Source organism: Schistocerca nitens, chromosome 3, assembly GCF_023898315.1.
Source record: "Schistocerca nitens isolate TAMUIC-IGC-003100 chromosome 3, iqSchNite1.1, whole genome shotgun sequence".
NCBI lineage: Eukaryota > Metazoa > Arthropoda > Insecta > Orthoptera > Acrididae > Schistocerca > Schistocerca nitens.
Window position 1 is genome coordinate 549,034,587 of NC_064616.1, and position 18,776 is coordinate 549,053,362.

At 42.7% G+C, this 18,776-nt stretch overlaps 1 protein-coding gene across 1 annotated transcript in view; it reads right to left on the reverse strand.

The window, feature by feature from the left end:
- The window catches only part of LOC126249329 (uncharacterized), a 462,872-nt gene that overhangs the window by 87,705 nt on the left and 356,391 nt on the right, over positions 1 to 18,776 (reverse strand). Inside the window, exon 7 of the mRNA XM_049950984.1 lies at positions 15,189 to 15,293. Coding sequence (XP_049806941.1) covers positions 15,189 to 15,293 — 105 coding nt within the window. The remainder of the gene's footprint in view (positions 1 to 15,188; positions 15,294 to 18,776) is intronic.

Sequence of the window (18,776 nt, forward strand, 5' to 3'; positions counted from 1 at the left end):
GATCATGCTGGCCAGTGAAGTTGCTACACGACTTGCAGAGTACGTTGAGTTTCACGGGCAGTGTGTGGGTGAGCGTTATCCTGTAGGAACAACACGTCACCTTTCTGTTGCAAGACGGCAAAAGAACGGGTCTAACAACACCCTGCCATTACCGAGTGCTGGTCAGCATCCCCACCAGAAACTCCAAAAGTGAGAGAGAGTTGTACCTTATCGCATCCCAAACCATAAGGCAGGAGGTGGGGCCAGTGTGTCTAGGACGAATGCCCTCTACGAGACTGCGCTCACCATGTCTACGTCGTACGAACAAATGACCATCACTTGCGTGCAGGCAGAATCTACTTTCGTCCCTGAGAACCACGGCGCCTCATTCCATCTTACAAATGTTCCCCTAGCACCAGTAGAGACGTGCACGTCGATTCTGTGACGTGACTGGAAGACGGGCTAGTGGTGTGTGTGCCCGTAGTGCTACTGCCAATAACGTGTACGCAACAGTTCGTGCTGACACGTCTGGTCTCACAAGCCCTCTTATCTGTGCTGTCGTAGCGGTACGATCTGCCACTGATGCTCTTACAATACGACGATCCTGGGCATCTGTGCTGCGTGGGCGTCCAGAACCTTGTCTACGGGTGTGAGAATATTCATCTGACCACTGAGTATCATTGCATAAGTAACACAGCACGTCCTGCTTGTGTGGCACTTCTCCGGAATGACCATCCCGCCACTTGGAAGGCCACAGGTTGACCCCTATCAGTCTCGCCCAGTTGGATGCAGGAAGCACGAGTGGTTCGCCGTGGTATGATGCTTTTTTCACACGTTTGCACCACGCTGAGCCTTTTGGCTGTGAGCATTCCCTATTAAAGGGTAGACAGAGATGGCGCGCTAGTAGCTACGTCACTACACTATCCGTTGGTGGACGACGTTGAAACCGTTACCAGTACATCTACTGTTTCCCAGCTGGCATATATCGTCATTGGATCAAAATCGACGACGTCATTCCAGGTGTACTAATTTTTTGCCGCCAGTGTATTTCTGTTTTTATTTGTTTTAGTTTTTTATTTTACTTTTGTGGATGAAGTTGGGTTTTCTGGCGCTACATGATGAATCTGTATTTTTTATTTATTTTTACTACAACATTCCTCTGTTTCACTTTACAAATCAACAATTTTCTAATAAAACCCGAATTCAACAGTGATACTTTCAGTTTTGCTGTAAATACTGTGTATTCTTAAGTGACAGACAGGGGGATCATTATGTAGAATAAAACTATTCCGTATGTTACCCTGCCCTTTATATACCTTCACTCAGTTTGTAGACAGTTTTTAGGGGAATCTAGTAAGGCAATGATCGCACACGTAAGGAAAGCGATTGGTATGAGGTAGCACCCGATAGGTACGCAACACAACCAACGTGCCGGTAACGCGGGTATGACCTTAGCTGACCTAATCTACAAAGAAAACTACTGTAGTCTACCCTTACTTATGATAGTCTATGGTAGTTTTACAACTCTAGTGTCGAAGTCTCTGACAGGTACGAAGACATGCTGAAAATTAATGCCTCCGGTTTTTTTATGTGAAAAGTCTTAAAGTTTTCTAAATAAAACAAACGTTGTTAACATTCTACGTCGTGGCTTAAGTTACACTAGTTTTATACTCTGCTGCTTCTTCACCCGTGGCACTACCGATTGTAGAAATGTAGTAATGATCAAGTACAAGTCAACGGTTCAACTATTCAAAGTAACACAGTTGTGGTAGAATTTGATTTCTGTTCTGAAATTTTACTTTACTTGGTTGCGCTGTTCACATACTGATATTGTATGCACTTTAGAACCTCTCTCATAGCCAGATCATAAAAGTATAATGGCAGATTTTTCGTGAGCTTAACGATATTTTGCCGTCGCGATATCCAGTCAATTGAACTTCAGATATCAGGGTAATAAATTCGTGTTATGTATACATCGCATATTTGATACGTTCGCGTTTAATCCTTGTGGTTTAGTTCACAGTTCGATGTACATGGCATTGTGAACGCTTCACGGCAGATATTCAGTGCCTATCAATAACGTCCAGAACGAAATGATTCAAACTAAATGCGGAAGTGCGTTGCTTGTCCCATTCCGTGACGTACCAGTACAAGGGCCCACAGTTAATTACTTATTTTAGCACCATAACAGAATTGTTATCACCATGCTCATCTACATGCGCTGTCGAGTGAGACTACTTTTACGTGACTTTCTCAGTTACTTTCGCGCTACAATTCTCTCTAAGTCCGCGCGAAAGAAAGAAAGTCTTGCTACCGCAGACTGTCGGTAAAGGCGTACGACTATACACAGGCTGAAAACTGCTCATGTAGGTTACGGTGTACCATCACAATTAAAATTTACCTGTAAATTTGCATGAATTTCACACATACGTGATTACCTTGTAACAAAAAGGGCTGCTATACGAGCGTATCGTAACATCACGAGGCCGTAAGATATGTCGCATTTGCGATCTCGAAATAGACTGTTACGCTCTGTAGGTGCAGAACTTAAGATAAGAACGAGTAGATGTATGGTGATTAGAATATATTTATAAAGAAAATAAATTAACAACTTTCTAACGACGCACAGTAATCAATCACGCTGCATGTTCACAAAAGCACAAAACAGTAATCTGAAAATTATATCAAACAAAAATGTGGATATGACCAAGTATATGATACCTTAAAGAATTTGAAGTCCATATTTACCACACATAAATGATACTTGTCAGTCTGTTCATTGGTTCTATAGCAGAATTGTAAAACTACCATAGACTACCGTACACTACAGTAAGTAAGCGTAGACTACGGTAGTTTTCATAGTAGCTTTGGTGACATAGCAGCTGTGACAGTGCTACCGCTGAGTGTGGGTAATCGTATTACATTTCGTACTAGAGTGCTTGTCCAACGTGTTATTACGCGAAACTACATCAATATCTAAATTCATATTCTGAAAAATACTTTGAAGTGCATCATATGGTACCAAATGTTAGATTTTTTAGATAATATTCATTGTAGACTGACTGAATTTTCCCAGTATTCCACCAATGATCCGAAATCTGACAGCTACATGTTTACTTCATTTCATATCCCAGAGATTGTTACATTCAGGTATTTGTATGAGTTGTCTGGTTCCAACTGTGGCTAGTTGATATGATAGTCTCCTAAGTTTTTACGTTTTTGAAGTACAAAAGCTTACATTGATGAATAATTACCAAGTTTTCTCACCATTTTGAAATCTTAAGCAAGATCTGACAGTAAAAGAGTCCAGCATTTTTGAGATAACACATCATTATAGTTAACTGCAACAGCTGTAAAAAATCTGAGGATGCTATTAATATTGCCTACCTGGTCAATATTGTAAAACATGAAAAGCAAAGGTCCCCAAACACTCTCCAGAGACGTACATAAAACCACTCCTTCACTGGTCGACCCTTCACCTGAGATATTAGGCTGTGTCCTTCAAAGCATGAAATCCTCAACCCACTTCCAAACTTACCCGGCTCATACAATTATTATAATTGTAGCTGAGTTATTTATTTGTTAACTTATTTTAAATTTTAGTCTTTCAGGGATCTTCACATAATGATATAGGATTTGCAAGGTAATACATTGCAAATCAATAGCTCAAAACATACAACACTCAGCATACATAACATGCTTTCTGAGGATAGGACAGACACTATACGAGGATAGGAGAGGTGTACGGTGGTGGCCGTTTTTAAGGAACCATCCTGGCATTTAGCTAAGTGAATTACAACAACCATCGAAAACCAAATAAGGATTGATGGACAACAGGGCGGTGGCTCGCGTCATACCTATTGCGACATTTTCTTGAGCATTCAGCTTGCGGAGTCGAGCTAACTGCCGAGCTTCCTCAGCTCTGATTAACACCTGGCCTATGTAGTCGTCGTGCACGTCATTAGGATGTAACTGAAACAAAGTGTTCATCGTTGTAGTCGCCTCACGCACATGCACCAGGAAAAATGGCGTAAATCCCGTGGTGTTTTGTTTGGCGGTGTTGTAGGCAAACGTCACGGAAGGTAGCATCTCATACCATTTGCTCTGCTCAAAACTGACAAACATTGATAGCATGACGGCCAAGGCCTTATTAAGGCTTTCAGTAAGCCCGTTAGTTTGCGGATGGCAGGCAGTCGTCATGTGATGAGTAACTTTGCATCGACGGTTTATCTCTGTGACAAGATTCGATTGAAAAACTTTCCGTCGATCCGTAATTAACGACCTTGGGGCACCATGTTTTAATACAATGTCTTCCACGATGAATTTGGCTACCTCAGATGCTTCTGCTGTTTTCACGGCTTTTATAATGGCATAGCGTGTCAGATAATGAGTGCAAACAATAATCCATCTATTGCCACTAGCAGACGTTGGAAATCGTCCGAGAAAGTTAATCCCAACAAGCTGGAAAAGCGTTTCGGCTGCTGGAGTTGGTATGAGTCAGCCAGGTGGTTTCTGAGGATCTGCCTTTCTCCTCTGGCACTCTCCAGACTGCGACACATAGTGACGGACACTCCTAAATAGACCTCGCCAGGAAAATCTCTTGCGGATTCCAACGTAGTTCTTCATAAATCTTAAATGTCCGGCCTCAGGTGTGTCATGTAATTTCTGTAGAACATCTAAGCGCATGTGTTTAGGAATCACTGTTAGCCATCTCTTCCCAAACGGATCAAAGATTTTCTTGCAAAGTAATCCATTATCTACCTTAAATTGTCCTTTCACATCCTCTGACCGATTTAAGGCAAGCATAATTTGAGATATCTTAGCGTCCTTCTTCTGCTCAGCAGAGAGATCCTGGAGTACAGCGAGACAGTCACTATCTTCATCAAAGTCTTGATGGTCTTGCACAGGGCTTCTTGAAAGACCGTCGGCATCTTGATGTTTTCTTCCACTTTTGTACACTATGGCAACATCATACTCTTGAAGACGTAGTGCCCACCTGGCGATTCGTCCTGTTGGATCCTTAAGACCTGTCAGCCCACAAAGTGAATGATGGTCTGTAACAACTGTGAATAGCCTTTCACAGAGATACTGTGGAAATCTGCACATGCCCCAGATCACAGCAAGACATTCTCCTTCTGTAGTTGAGTAGTTTCTCTCGGCTTTTGTAGGAGTCCTAGAAGCATAGGCTAATACCTTCTCTTTTCCGTCCGAAATTTGCACCAGAACAGCACCGATCCCATACCCGCTGGCATCTGTGTGTAGTTCTGTAGGTGCTCTCTCATCATACGATACAGAGCAACTACAGGGTCAGTCGTCAGAGCTTTTCGCCGCACATTCAAAGAATCTTGTTGAGAACCACCCTATATAAATGTAGCATCGGCCTTTAACAACTCTTGGAGTGGCCTGTCTTTCATAGAAAAGTCTTTGTTAAAACTACGGTAATAAGAACATAATCCGAGGAAGCTTCTCACATCTCTAATACTTTGAGGAACGGTAAATTCCGTTATAGATCACACCTCTTCTGGGTCTGGTCGCACACCTCAGTTTGACACAAGGCGTCCAAGTATTTTTATTTCTTTTGCTCCAAAGAGACACTTTCTTGGATTAAGGTTTAGTCCGCCTTGTTGGAGACGCTTGAGAACTGCCCTCAGTCTTTTTATGTCGTCATCAAATGTCTCTGAGAACACTATAATGTCATCTAAATAACAAAGACACATCATCCACTTCAGGTGACTTAGGAGATTATCCATCATCAGCTAAATTGTTGCCGATGGATTACACAAACCAAACGTCATTACCTTAAACTCATACAGGCTGTCAGGGGTGATGAATGCAGTTTTCTCACGATCAGCCTCATCTACTTCGATTTGCCAGTATCCCGAGAACATGTCCATCGTTGAGAAAAAGTTAGCCCCCTTCAGACAATTTAGTGTATCGTCTCAGTTATCTTATTAAGGTCCCTGTAATCAACACAAAAGTGCCAACTGCCATTCTTCTTCCTGACGAAGACCACTGGTGACGACCATGGGCTCTGGAATAGCTAAATGATGTCATTCTTCATCATTTTCTCTACCTCGCCGCGAATTATTCGACGTTCCGTTGCTGACACACTGTATGCTCTCTGACTTATTGGTTGATGGTCCCCAATGCTAATCCGGTGCTTCACCGTCGATTTGTCTAATTTGCTCTTCACCTGTGGATTGAAGCATTCAGAGAACTCTTGGAGAATGGCAAGTAGCTTCTTCTGTTGTTCCTTAATAAGATTTGGTGGTAGTCGAGGTAGAGTATCTTGTCTCGTAGTGGTAGCACTAATTTGGCCCACAGGTGTCCATGAGGCTCAGCTGTTCTTCAATTAACGGCTCAGCATTTGCTACGACCATGCGTCTTGGCAGGATATGTGGTTCTTGGCGACAGTTAACTATGCACTATTCACCGAATCCGTTCTTAAACGAGACGGCAGAGGCTAGGATGACCAAATTTTTTTTTTTCAGCGGCATGCTTCTCTTATATTCCACTACCAGATCCATGGGTTGATGGATAGCATGACACATGACAGTTACCTTTCTAGCGCTGACTGCAGGAATGATCACTTCATGCAGCACACACAGTCTCCACACTATCGGATGCTCATCTTCCTGTCCATAGTATCTCATCTTGTCTAGCATAATCTTCGTGTGACCACAGTCTATAATTGCCTGAGAAGCTTTCAAAAAGTCCCATCCGAGAATGACGTCATGACTACACTCTTGTAAGACGATGAATTCTATGGGTTATTTATGGCCACTTATACCCACACGAATCGTACACATTTCCGTAGGTTTTACTTATTTTCCATTAGCCACATTCAGGAGAGATGTTTTGCTGTCGATGAATACGGTTTTCTGCAACTGGCGACGGTACTTCTCCGAAATGACTGAATACGATGCTCCAGAGTCCCCAAGAGCTTGAACTGGTCGGCCATCCACGAGGATATCGACGTAGTTTCTAATCATTTTGGCAGTGATCGACGGTGTAGGATTTTTCTCTTCGGCGGCCTCACCTCCAAAGAAGGTCGCACCCTTTAGTTTTCCAGGTTACGGTGGTTAGGTGATCGGCTGGAGCTTCTAAACGGCGTTGGAGCCCTTGATCGGCGTGTTGGGGAGCGTCCTCTCCAGCGGCTAGCTTGAGGCGATGGTGACCTACGTCGTCCTGCACCCACGTCTTCTCGTTCATCTTCGTCGTCGCAGGGTTGGTGTCGTCTAAGATCGGTCTGCTGTCTTCTGGCGCGGACGTCATCAAATATCCGCCGCCTTTCTCGACAATAGCGCACCACATGTGACGGTCGTCCGCAATGGAAAGATACTGGTTGGTTATCCTGTGTCCTCCAGACGTCAGTGCCCAAACAGATTCCTCATGCGGCATTGTATGAACGTAACTTCATCTGGCTCCCGGCTTTTTCGCCGTTTTAAAGCGAAATGATGGACGAAAGATTGGATTCAATGTCTGTTCCATTTCCTCCGTTATGACCTCTTGAAGTGTCTCGGTGTTTTTGCTCGCCGTGCAATCTAAGTGCCTTCTGAACTTCCTCTCTCACTATCTGACGAAGAATACTTGTGAAATCAGCTGCTTCCTCCATCACATACATCGATACGACATTTTTAAGCGGTTCAAATTTCTTGGGTGTAATTCATTTTTGATGCATTGTCTCGATATACTGGCACCATTTTATGAAGTCGTCTGCTGTCGAAACCTCCTTCAGGAGTAGGGCTTGATACATGTCCTCAGCAACACCCTTCATGAGCTGCACAACCTTATCTTCCTCCTTCATTCTAGGATCCACTATTTTACACAGCTCCAAGACATCTAGAATGTAAGAAGCTGTAGTTTCTCCTGGATGCTGTGCCCTGCACTTTAATTTATCTTCAGCCTTGCACTTCTGTCGTTATGTGTCGCCGAAATACTTGCGCAGTTCCGCCTGGAATACTTCCCAGCTTAAGTACTTCTCCTCGTTGTTCTCATACCATTGCTTGGCAGTGCCCTCCTAGTAAAAAATACATTAGCCAAACACACGGTGTGATTCCATTTGTTAAATTTGGCTATACGCTCATATATCTTCAGCCACTTGTTTGGATCTTGGCCATCGTCTCCAGAGAACCCGAAATGCTGTCTCATGTGGTGGCACACAGTTGCTGTCATCGTAACGTCTTCTTCTTCTTCTGTCTCCGATAGATTGCGATCTGTGAAATATGGCTCGAACTCGGGTTTCTCGCCACGTAAACGGCCGCTCTGTCGTGGTCTGATGGGAGTTACTGTGTCGTCGCTAACGTGCGCTATCACAAGTTAAGTTCCAAGCACCTCCACCAGAATAATGTCACGTAGAATAAGATGTAATTAGATGAATGATGAACACTAACTTCACTTAACGAAGCCTTATTCAGCACTTGCACATACAGGGGGGCGGAGTGAACTGCCTGCGGCCAGAACACATACAGTATATATACAGCTACAGAACATTCCAGTACAATGATTCTTGACATTTGTGGATACTTCTAGAAAGTACTCGAACCGAATCTAAAAATTAAAACTGCCCTGTTCCCGTGAGTTCTGAACTCATGACCCTCGATGCAGCAGTTCTGTATCATAACTACCAGACCACGGTGCTACTCGGCTATTTTCGCGTCAATATGAAGCCTGTGTCTCAACAACAACATTGCCTCATTCGGCTAGTCCAATCTACCTTTGGAGCGTTGGCGAAAATACATGTTAAACGCCAATGGTAGGCGCAAAACATGCTCGGAAATTGTAAGAAATGTATTTAATGAAAATTATTTTCAGCAATTATTTCAGGATCCCTCACGATTCGTAAATTACTGTAGTAAAATAATTGACTTCTTAGCAGTAGACAATTCTGAGGAAATAGAGAGCGTTATGACGGATGCAGAGATTAGTGACCACAAAGTTGTTGTGGTAAGACTGAATACCATAACAGCCAAATCCATCGAAACTAAGCGCAAAATGTATCTACTTAAAATATCAGATAAAAATTCACTTGACGCCCTCTAAAGACACACTCCCTCTCCCTTCTATCCTAACTATGTAAGAGGAAACCAGATGTGGTTTAAATACAAGGAAATAGTGTTGACGGCAACTGAGAGATTCACATAAGGTAAATTAATGAGACGGAAGAGATCCTTCCTAGTGCAGAAGACAAGTCAGGGCATTATTGCAGGAGCAATCAAAAAAGCATGCCGGATTTAAAAGAATATGAAAGCTCCAAGATCCACGTTGTTTTACAGAAGTTCGAAATTTGGCGCAGACTTCAGTGCTAGATAATTTTAGTAGTTTTCACAATTAAACCTTCTCGAAATCTGTGAGAAAATCGGAGGATATTCTAGTCGTAGCGGCAACACACAATCAATAACTTCACTGCGCGATGACGGCAACTGATGATAGCGTAACTAAATCAAAGTTACTTAATAGAGTATTTTGATATTTCTTCACCAAAGCAGATGCAGTAAATATTCCAGAATTCAGATCAAGAACAACTGCCCACATGAGTAACTTAGTCGCTACCCTCGGAATACTGTGGCCTATGTCGGACCTTGCTGTTGGAAGCGTTCCGAGCCCGAGTTATGCTTCTCTATTGGGAGACAATTATGGGCTCTCGAAAAAGTGATCTTTCAATTGTATTGCGAAGTGTATATTGGCTCTTGATTATTTCTTAAGTTCACACTGCACTGCGCGTTTCGGTCTTCCGCCTGTCATCCATTGGCCTCTTACGTATAGATTGTCATAGAACTCCTTTTTATATTTGTGAGGTTAACTTATTAGACATACTGCAGCACTCCTTTTGTTGTATCGTTGTCTGCACTGTGGTTCAAAACATTCGTGTAAGCACCTTCGGTACTACAATCTGCTGAATTTGTTAATATTATGAAAAATTACAACAGTTGATTAAGAAACGACGTCGTTAATATTATAACTAATTTTAAGTATACTCAGTATCTGGGGCAGTAAACCTTCCTATATATATTGGCTACTATTCAGAATGTCCTTAATAAGTAAGAGTCGAGACAGCGTTTTGTATCCAATCATCCTATTTTCCTTGAAATTTCTCTGCTATGCCGTTAAAAAACACGGACTGTCAAGTTCCGATTACTATGGTAGCGCGTAAGATATCCGCAGCCATCACTGTATGGCAGACTGAAGCGAGATTGCTCCGGAAATACATAATTTTGCTACTCAGAACGCCGGTGACGGCGTTCACATACCGCTGCAGTTTGAAAATTATGAGTTTTTGCATAATGAGAGCAGAGGCAATGTAATTTCTGCCACCAGTACGGCCCATAGCTGACAGTCTCGAACTGGGTGTACAGATAGATCCACACCCGGCACTGTGCTCCAGCGTTAAGCCAACACTGTGGACGTAGTTTCATTGTCCGTTACTTCCACGCGGACAAGATGAGAGTCACTTCATGTTATAGCCACGTCGGTGGTCCAGTCCCCTCCAATCACTGTTATAGTCCGTCCATTAGTTACAGGCACGCATCAGTATTGCACCAGCATTATGATCTGAGCTAACTGAAATGTCACGTTTGTGACAAACCCATTTCCCACAGACCAATAGTACTGCCATTAAAACTGCGACAAATGCTGATACTGTACGATATGGTGATAACGACGCATAAAAGCTACTACTTTCAGGTTTGAACATAGCTTGAAGAATTTTCAGTGATTAAGCTTGGTGTAGCAGTCGCCACTTCGGTCTGGCAAAGGAGGCCGCTGCTAGGTTTTTGTGCATACAGTCCCTCAGTTCGATTAACCGCTTAATCACTCATTTTTGTAGTATTCTAAGTATTCGGATTTGGATCTATTGTTGCCATTATTTCTAAGTGAAAAAAGTTTCAAAAAAGTATTGACACTTGAATTTTAGCTGCCACTGTCGTCAATGTTATATTCACCTTGCTTAATAGGCATCGACAGTTTGCGACTTTAATTAACGTATCTCGATTGTGGCCTTAGAAACTATTTTAATTGTGAAAACTGAAGTATAAAAATAGACATCCCAAGACAGAGCCAGTGGCCGCGCGGTTAGAGGCGCAATGTCACGAATCGGGCTTCAGCTCCCGCTGGAGTTTCGAGTCCTTCCTCGGGCATGGGTGTGTGTGTGTTGTCTTTAGCGTAAGTTAGTTTAAGTAGTGTGTAAGTCTAGGGACCGATGACGTCAGCAGTTAGCCCCACAGGAATTCACACATATTTTAACACTGAAGACATAGCCGTTTTATAAGTCTGTCCCAGTAAAGAAGTTACCTAAAAGTACGAAGCTGGTGAAAAGTCTCGTTTCCGTTTCATCTTAATTTGCCTTTGGTACGCGCCAAGATGTAAAATTTGCTTCACTCGTGACTGAAGGAAAACATACACTATCTCAGCAAATGTGTCCAGACAACAATTAGTGGACATTAATATTAGGTGTGTCCACCCTTTGCCTTTATGAAGGCTTTAAATTAGCTGGCGACACTTTCAGTTAGGTGTCTGAATGTATGTGGAGGAATGACAGCCCATCCATCCTCAAAAGACGAAATTTGAGAGGGTTGTGATGTTGGGCACTGGACTCAGGAGCGAAATCAATGTTGTAATTCATCCTATAGGAGTTCCACTGGGCTCCAGTAGGGACTCTCGGCAGTCCAGGCCATTGCAGGAATATTACTGTCCACAAAACATTGTCTCACATATGCGTATCATGACTGGATGCATTGTCATGCTAATACAATCATCATCTCCGAAGTGTTTCTCTACTGTACACAGTACGCAGTGTTGTGCAATGTCTTCATATTTTTCCGTAGCAATAATAAAACCACAACTAGCCACAAAAAGAAAGTCACCATACCTTAACACCACCTCATCTGTACTTCGGTGTTGGCGCTGTAGATGATGGCTTGTAAAGTTCTCTCGGCAGTCACTAAACACAAAGTCTTCCATCGGATTTCCACATGGTATGGTGTGATTCGTCACTCAAAATAACTCGTTTCCTACCATCCACTGCCCAGAGGTGTCCCCTTTCACACCACCTCAAGCATGACTACACAAATATGTGGCTTACGAGGAGCTCCTCCACCACCGTACCCTATTCTTTTTAATTCCCCATGCACAGTGATTGTGCTAGCTGGACTGTTGACAGCAGTTTGAAACTAACCATTGATTCCTTCCGCTGATAACATGTGTCTTTTTACAACCACCCTCCGCAATGCTCGACAGCCCACGTCCTCTAGCACATGAGGTCTGCTTGTTCTTGAATTAACTGTGGTTGTTACTTCTCGTTTCCACTTCACAATCACATCACCAACAGCACTCTTGGGCAGCAGTACAAGGGTTGATCTGTTCCTGAAGGTTTTGTTTCTTAGGAGACATCCAAAGAGTAGTCCACGTTCGAAGTTACTGAGCTCCCCTGATCGACCCGTCCTGTTGTTAAAGATTGTCTAGAAGAGAAGCATTAACAGCAACAGATAATCTGTGCTGACAACACAGTATTCTCCGCCTCCTTTTATACTGGTGGGTCTGCCTCTCGTTACATTTTGTGGTGAATTTCATATGACGTAAGAGAAGCCAGGTACTTTTCTTCACATAGTATATACAGGGCTATTACAAATGATTGAAGCGATTTCATAAATCACGACACACTACAGATACGTAGAAAAACTCAAAGTTTTGTTCCGCTGAAACCGCACTTCAGGTTTCTGCCGCCAGAGCGCTCGAGGGCGCACTGAGAGAAAATGGCGACAGGAGCCGAGAAAGCGAATGTCGTGCTTGAAATGCACTCACATGAGTCAGTCATAACAGTGCAACGACACTTCAGGACGAAGTTCAACATAGATCCACCAACTGCTAACTCCATTCGGCGATGGTATGCGCAGTTTAAAGCTTCTGGATGCCTCTGTAAGGGGAAATCAACGGGTCGGCCTGCAGTGAGCGAAGAAACGGTTGAACGCGTGCGGGCAAGTTTCACGCGTAGCCCGCGGAAGTCAACGAATAAAGCAAGCAGGGAGCTAAACGTACCACAGCCGACGGTTTGGAAAATCTTACGGAAAAGGCTAAAGCAGAACCCTTACCGTTTACAATTGCTACAAGCCCTGACACCCGATGACAAAGTCAAACGCTTTGAATTTTCGGCGCGGTTGCAACAGCTCATGGAAGAGGATGCGTTCAGTGCGAAACTTGTTTTCAGTGATGAAGCAACATTTTTTCTGAATGGTGAAGTGAACAGACACAATGTGCGAATCTGGGCGGTAGAGAATCCTCACGCATTCGTGCAGCAAATTCGCAGTTCACCAAAAGTTAACGTGTTTTGTGCAATCTCACGGTTTAAAGTTTACGGCCCCTTTTTCTTCTGCGAAAAAAACGTTACAGGACACGTGTATCTGGACATGCTGGAAAATTGGCTCATGCCACAACTGGAGACCGACAGCGCCGACTTCATCTTTCAACAGGATGGTGCTCCACCGCACTTCCATCATGATGTTCGGCAGGAGATTGGAAAACCGATGGATCGGTCGTGGTGGAGATCATCATCAGCAATTCATGTCATCGCCTCCACGCTCTCCCGACTTAACCCCATGCGATTTCTTTCTGTGGGGTTATGTGAAAGATTCAGTGTTTAAACCTCCTCCTACCAAGAAACGTGCCAGAACTGCGAGCTCGCATCAACGATGCTTTCGAACTCATTGATGGGGACATGCTGCGCCGAGTGTGGGAGGAACTTGATTATCGGCTTGATGTCTGCCGAATCACTAAAGGGGCACATATGGAACATTTGTGAATGCCTAAAAAAACTTTTTGAGTTTTTGTATGTGTGTGCAAAGCATTGTGAAAATATCTCAAATAATAACGTTATTGTAGAGCTGTGAAATCGCTTCAATCATTTGTAATAACCCTGTATAAGTAATAGACACGTTTCTTCCACACTTCAGATGCTTTTTTGTTGCCAGCAGCAGATGTAAGCAAGGTGAAACTTTGAAGTTCAGTGTAAACAGTACCTCTGCTAACATTTCGAGAGAACCTAATTGATTTCCAGAGAAATTGATGAATTAAAGAACCGATAAATCGATTATGTAAATTCGATTAGTACAGAATACAGCCTGCACTGTTTCTAGAAATATGAAGGATTACCTTTTGTGAACGAGCGGGACGGAGAAGTGCTTAGGGCTTGGTCATGATGGCTCTGTATCGCAGAATTCAAATACCAGTATGATATATTCGAGAAGAATACGTTCAGTATATTTCCCTACTCCTGTACCATTAGAGATTGTTCCCCAACTCTAATTAACCTCGGCGACGATGGGCATTCATCCGTGGCCTTCCTTCCTTTTCACGTCTCGTGAATGCACAGTGGATCACTTGTATTGCTATATTTAACTATGGGAACTAACTAAAATGATGAAGCGTGGATTTCTGTGTTTACATTGTACACAAACCTTCATTAAAGGTATTTCATTAGTTATAATAACTGTAATTTTAGGGTATTGAAAAATATAGATATCTACGCACTATCGTTGCCACTAACTTCTCTAAGAAGAGCTCATGTAAAGGACACGAGAGCAATTCAATTTATGCCTATGGACATTGGTTTAAAGTGAACAGTGGCTATTTAATTTAAATGATCTGCGTATAAGAACAGACATCATGCATTGAAATGATTTCAAATTATTCCGCAATTATGAAGCTTATATCGCAACGATAATATTGTTCCGTCGTGCGTTAGCTCTGCCTCCACTAATTTTAAATCCTTCGAACTAATAAACAAGAAGCCATACCGACATATTTCAAAATGACAGTTGATTGTTTTCAATCTCCAAACATTGTTCGAAGTTCTCAAAGCCCTCATTCACTGGAAAGAATTATTTAGGTAATGACAAATTACTAAAACATGGCACTTGTGCAACATTAAACATTTGTATAAAAAGAAGTTATTCTATGTACTGATGGTAGAGGTTATGGAACTGGAATGTATTGTAATTTATCTGTCTAAATTCTAATTACATATTTCCAGGACGAAAGTGAGAGCTAAGTACTCGCAAGTAGACCTGATGTTTCTTAGGTTCTTGTGACGACAGCAAAATAAACATGTATTCCTGCCCTGTAATTTCCCAAGCATTGTATCAAACACTGTCCAAAGACTGTATCGTTACCTTTTTTTGGAGGACAAACGAATAATAAATGTGACTGTTTATTTGTACCTTTTTTCTGATGAGATCCATTCTAATATTTCTCAACCGAGCAGCAGTTTCTTCCACTTTCTTCTCCACATCGTCAAGGTCTCGTTTCAGTGTGTCGTCCATTGTCTGAAAGAGAAAAATGTGCATTTCTCATTTTTAGTATATCCAATAAAATCTGGATTATGCACAATGACTGTAGATGATGAAATTCGTTTACATCAATTGATTGCTGAAAAAAAGGTTTCACGCCATCTGCGTACTTGTGAAAGTGTTTGGGCTTAGATGTAAGAGGAACAGGGACTGAATGAATAGATCTTTTCAAAGTATGTATATTAACTAACGGAAGTCTATTGGAAAACGCACACCTGTGATCTCAAAATTTTCTGCTGGGTAACATTAAAACCCTTGTTGCTCCATCACGTCCCTTGTAACGTACGTGGATCCTCCTTGACGTGCTGTCGACACTGCACTCGGGACTTTGCGTCTCAAGCCTGCCCCAGTCTTCTATGGCGACCCTTCTAAGATCACCCAGTGTGTGCGTACGATTCTTGCGAAGACGCAGAGAAAGTTTCAGTTGGTCCCAAACACGGTCACTAGCCTTAATTTCAGCAGATACTAGAGACTTCTCAATTCGATTGATACATGCCTCTTGAAGAAACGTGTTAGCATGGTGAACACAGTGTGCTTGTGCATTATCGTGTTGAAAGACGAATCCATCGCTGAAATTTTTCTCGGCATGGTTGGAAAATATGTCGTAGGGTCTTGCCACGATACTGCTCAGCCCTCATGTTGACCATATCAGTAGTGGAGGAGATTAGTGTTTGGAGCACAAGCTCGGATTAGGGAAGGATGAGGAAGGAAACTGGCCGTGCCCTTTCAAAGGAGCCATCAAGGCATTTGGCTGAAGCGATTTAGGAAAATCACGGAATACCTAAATCAGGATGGCCGTACGCGGGTCTCATTAGTAGTGATACAGGTCCTAAACATGACTGACTCAGCTTGTCAGTGTACGCGTAATACTACATGCCTGAGTTTTGGGATGATGCCAGGCCGTCTCCACACTCTCCCACCTCCATTCGGCGATGTAGACAGCCCGATACTATCGATTCAGATTCCATTCCTGGTGTTCTCTTCTCCATTTCTTCGAGTACCATGGTGCTTGAGGGTCTGTAGCTTCTTCGTAATGGTCTTGTGACGATGGTTACTTACAGCGCGGGTCGACACACCCTTCCCACTTTCCTGTTACATTCTCCTCATGGTACCTAGAAGCTATGCCGTAATTTGTAGATAGCACTCACAAGACGACGTTACTGGCCACGGGTGACCACTGCGAGGATTGTCTTCATTTTTTTGCGTGTCGTGATAGCAGCTGAATGGTCAGATTGTGTCGCTGTGATTTATGATAATCTAGCCGGAAACTTACTGTGCTGAGAAACCTTAGTACTGTAAACAGTCACTGTGCTTGCCGCCTAAGTTAGATAGCTTCTTTGGTGAGACATTTATCTCTCCCTGAAATTCATAACAGTAATTGATAGCGATCGTTCTATCTCCAATGTGTCACTGTTTGTATATGGTGTCGCCTGAAGAGCGGAGCGCCAAGGTAAGGTTGGTTCCTCGGTGCGAAACCACAAAAGAGTATAGTAGCTGCATGCCTCACAGATGAATGAGAAACACCGGGGTGGCCACGCCTCGTAGATCTTCTCTCCACGCCACCGCAACGGCTCGTCTTTTCACGGCTGAGCAGAGGAACACATGGCCCAGTTTGTAGTCAGCGATCAAGACGATGGCATCGTCTTAGACAGGCCATCAGTGGTGTATTAAATATCTTAGGGGAACTTAATATGAATATTATGTCAGTCTTCAAGAGAAGAGTCTTGTAAAAGTGCCTGTATCAAGTGAGACTCTCAAATTCAGAGACAGTTTTATTTACACGGAACTTTCCTGTGGAAATGAACCCTACGAAATTAGGTAAATCTTGGAATCTATATTGTAATAAAGTGACCTAATATTTTATATGTTATAGTCTGCTCAATTTCTTCCCGGAGCTAACCAAAGAATCCACCACTGTGGCGGCGAGTATATTTTCGTACGGCACAGCAAAAGACATATATTTTCAGTTAGAGTGAGCGAATCAGTAATTTTCTTAATACGTCCATTACCACAGCATGTGCTGAAGACAATGTAGAGTAGCCACGGATAAACCATCTTGAAACTGACAGCTGTGAATCTCATCATCACTTTCACTGATACTCTCCGTACGACAGTTGCACGAATATACCCAGAGATAAGATGAAAGTGTCAATATTCAGCTTCCTATTGAACTGAATTTTGTATGTCCAGCAAATAATAACGAAAATAGAAACTGCGACCAGATTCTTTCGTTCTTGTGCCTCATTCGGAGCACTCAGAACGGATTGCGCAAGTGGTTATTGTAGGCTCTAGCACAGGTCAGCCACGCCAGGTAATTTCAGACACACCTCCACAGAAAGGGAGTCGCCTGCACTTTGTGATGTCGTCAGAGTGCGCCTACGACTATGGCGTTACTACGACCTCACGATCCTATCTAGACCCAGGATGCTGCAATTTTGTCCTCTTGTATTCGCCAAATTTGTCTTCTCTAAACAATAATGATTTTTCGCTCATTCATGTGCTGGAATTTGTATTGATCGAATTGCAATGACACTCTATGCCTTTATCAGCCACCTAGACCCCACCCTGTTCCTCAGTGGCGGCTTAGAAACTGAAGAAACAGCTATTAAATATGAAAGATACAATACTTAGTGAAGGAACGTTAACCGAAAAGGTTTCAGACTATATGATAGACACTTCCTGTGCTATTATAAGCACTAGCAGAGATTTTCCACCACACTACAGTGCTAGATTTCAGTTTTTTTTCATGGCCTTAAACATCACACTGTTCTCAGATTTTTACATTGGGAAAGAATATGCTACATTGTGACAGTTCTTTCGAGACTATCAGACCACAGTTGGAGTAAGGATACTCTAACCATCTATGCTATCGGAGCCCGATTCTTGGAGCGGAAAGAAGTTTTACGTTGCGCCTTTTCCATTCAACTATACGTACTGGAGGCGAAATCAACCGACAAACCCTTGGCATTTAAAAAGAGATACTGGCTTGGTATTTTAACACCAGGAATCAATTGTCTTCCATCGTCCATCAGCAAATCAGCATCAACATTTTGACATCCAAACTGGATAATGGCTACTTCTAGAGTTTTCGACACATTACAGTCTTCAGTGATAGAAACCCATGGTTGTCCGGCATGTTTCCTTATGCCATTGACCCACCTTCCATCTGTTCGTCACTTTGGTTCATTTTTTTTCTCTCTTGGAATAAAACATAGAACTTCTTTGGTCCTCCAATAATTCATTCATCTAGGTACATGTCGCGTCCACCTGTGTTTCATGTTCATTGCGTTCATAATTAGGTCTGTCACTCTAGTTTCTTGATGATCTACTTGTTTCTTTTCTTGTCTTTCCCGGCAATTCTTAAGATGCGATTCTCGATTTATCATTGTGAAAGCCTCAGTTTTTGAGTGGAATTTGCATTAAAAATCCATCTCTTACTGGCATCGGTCAAAACATACA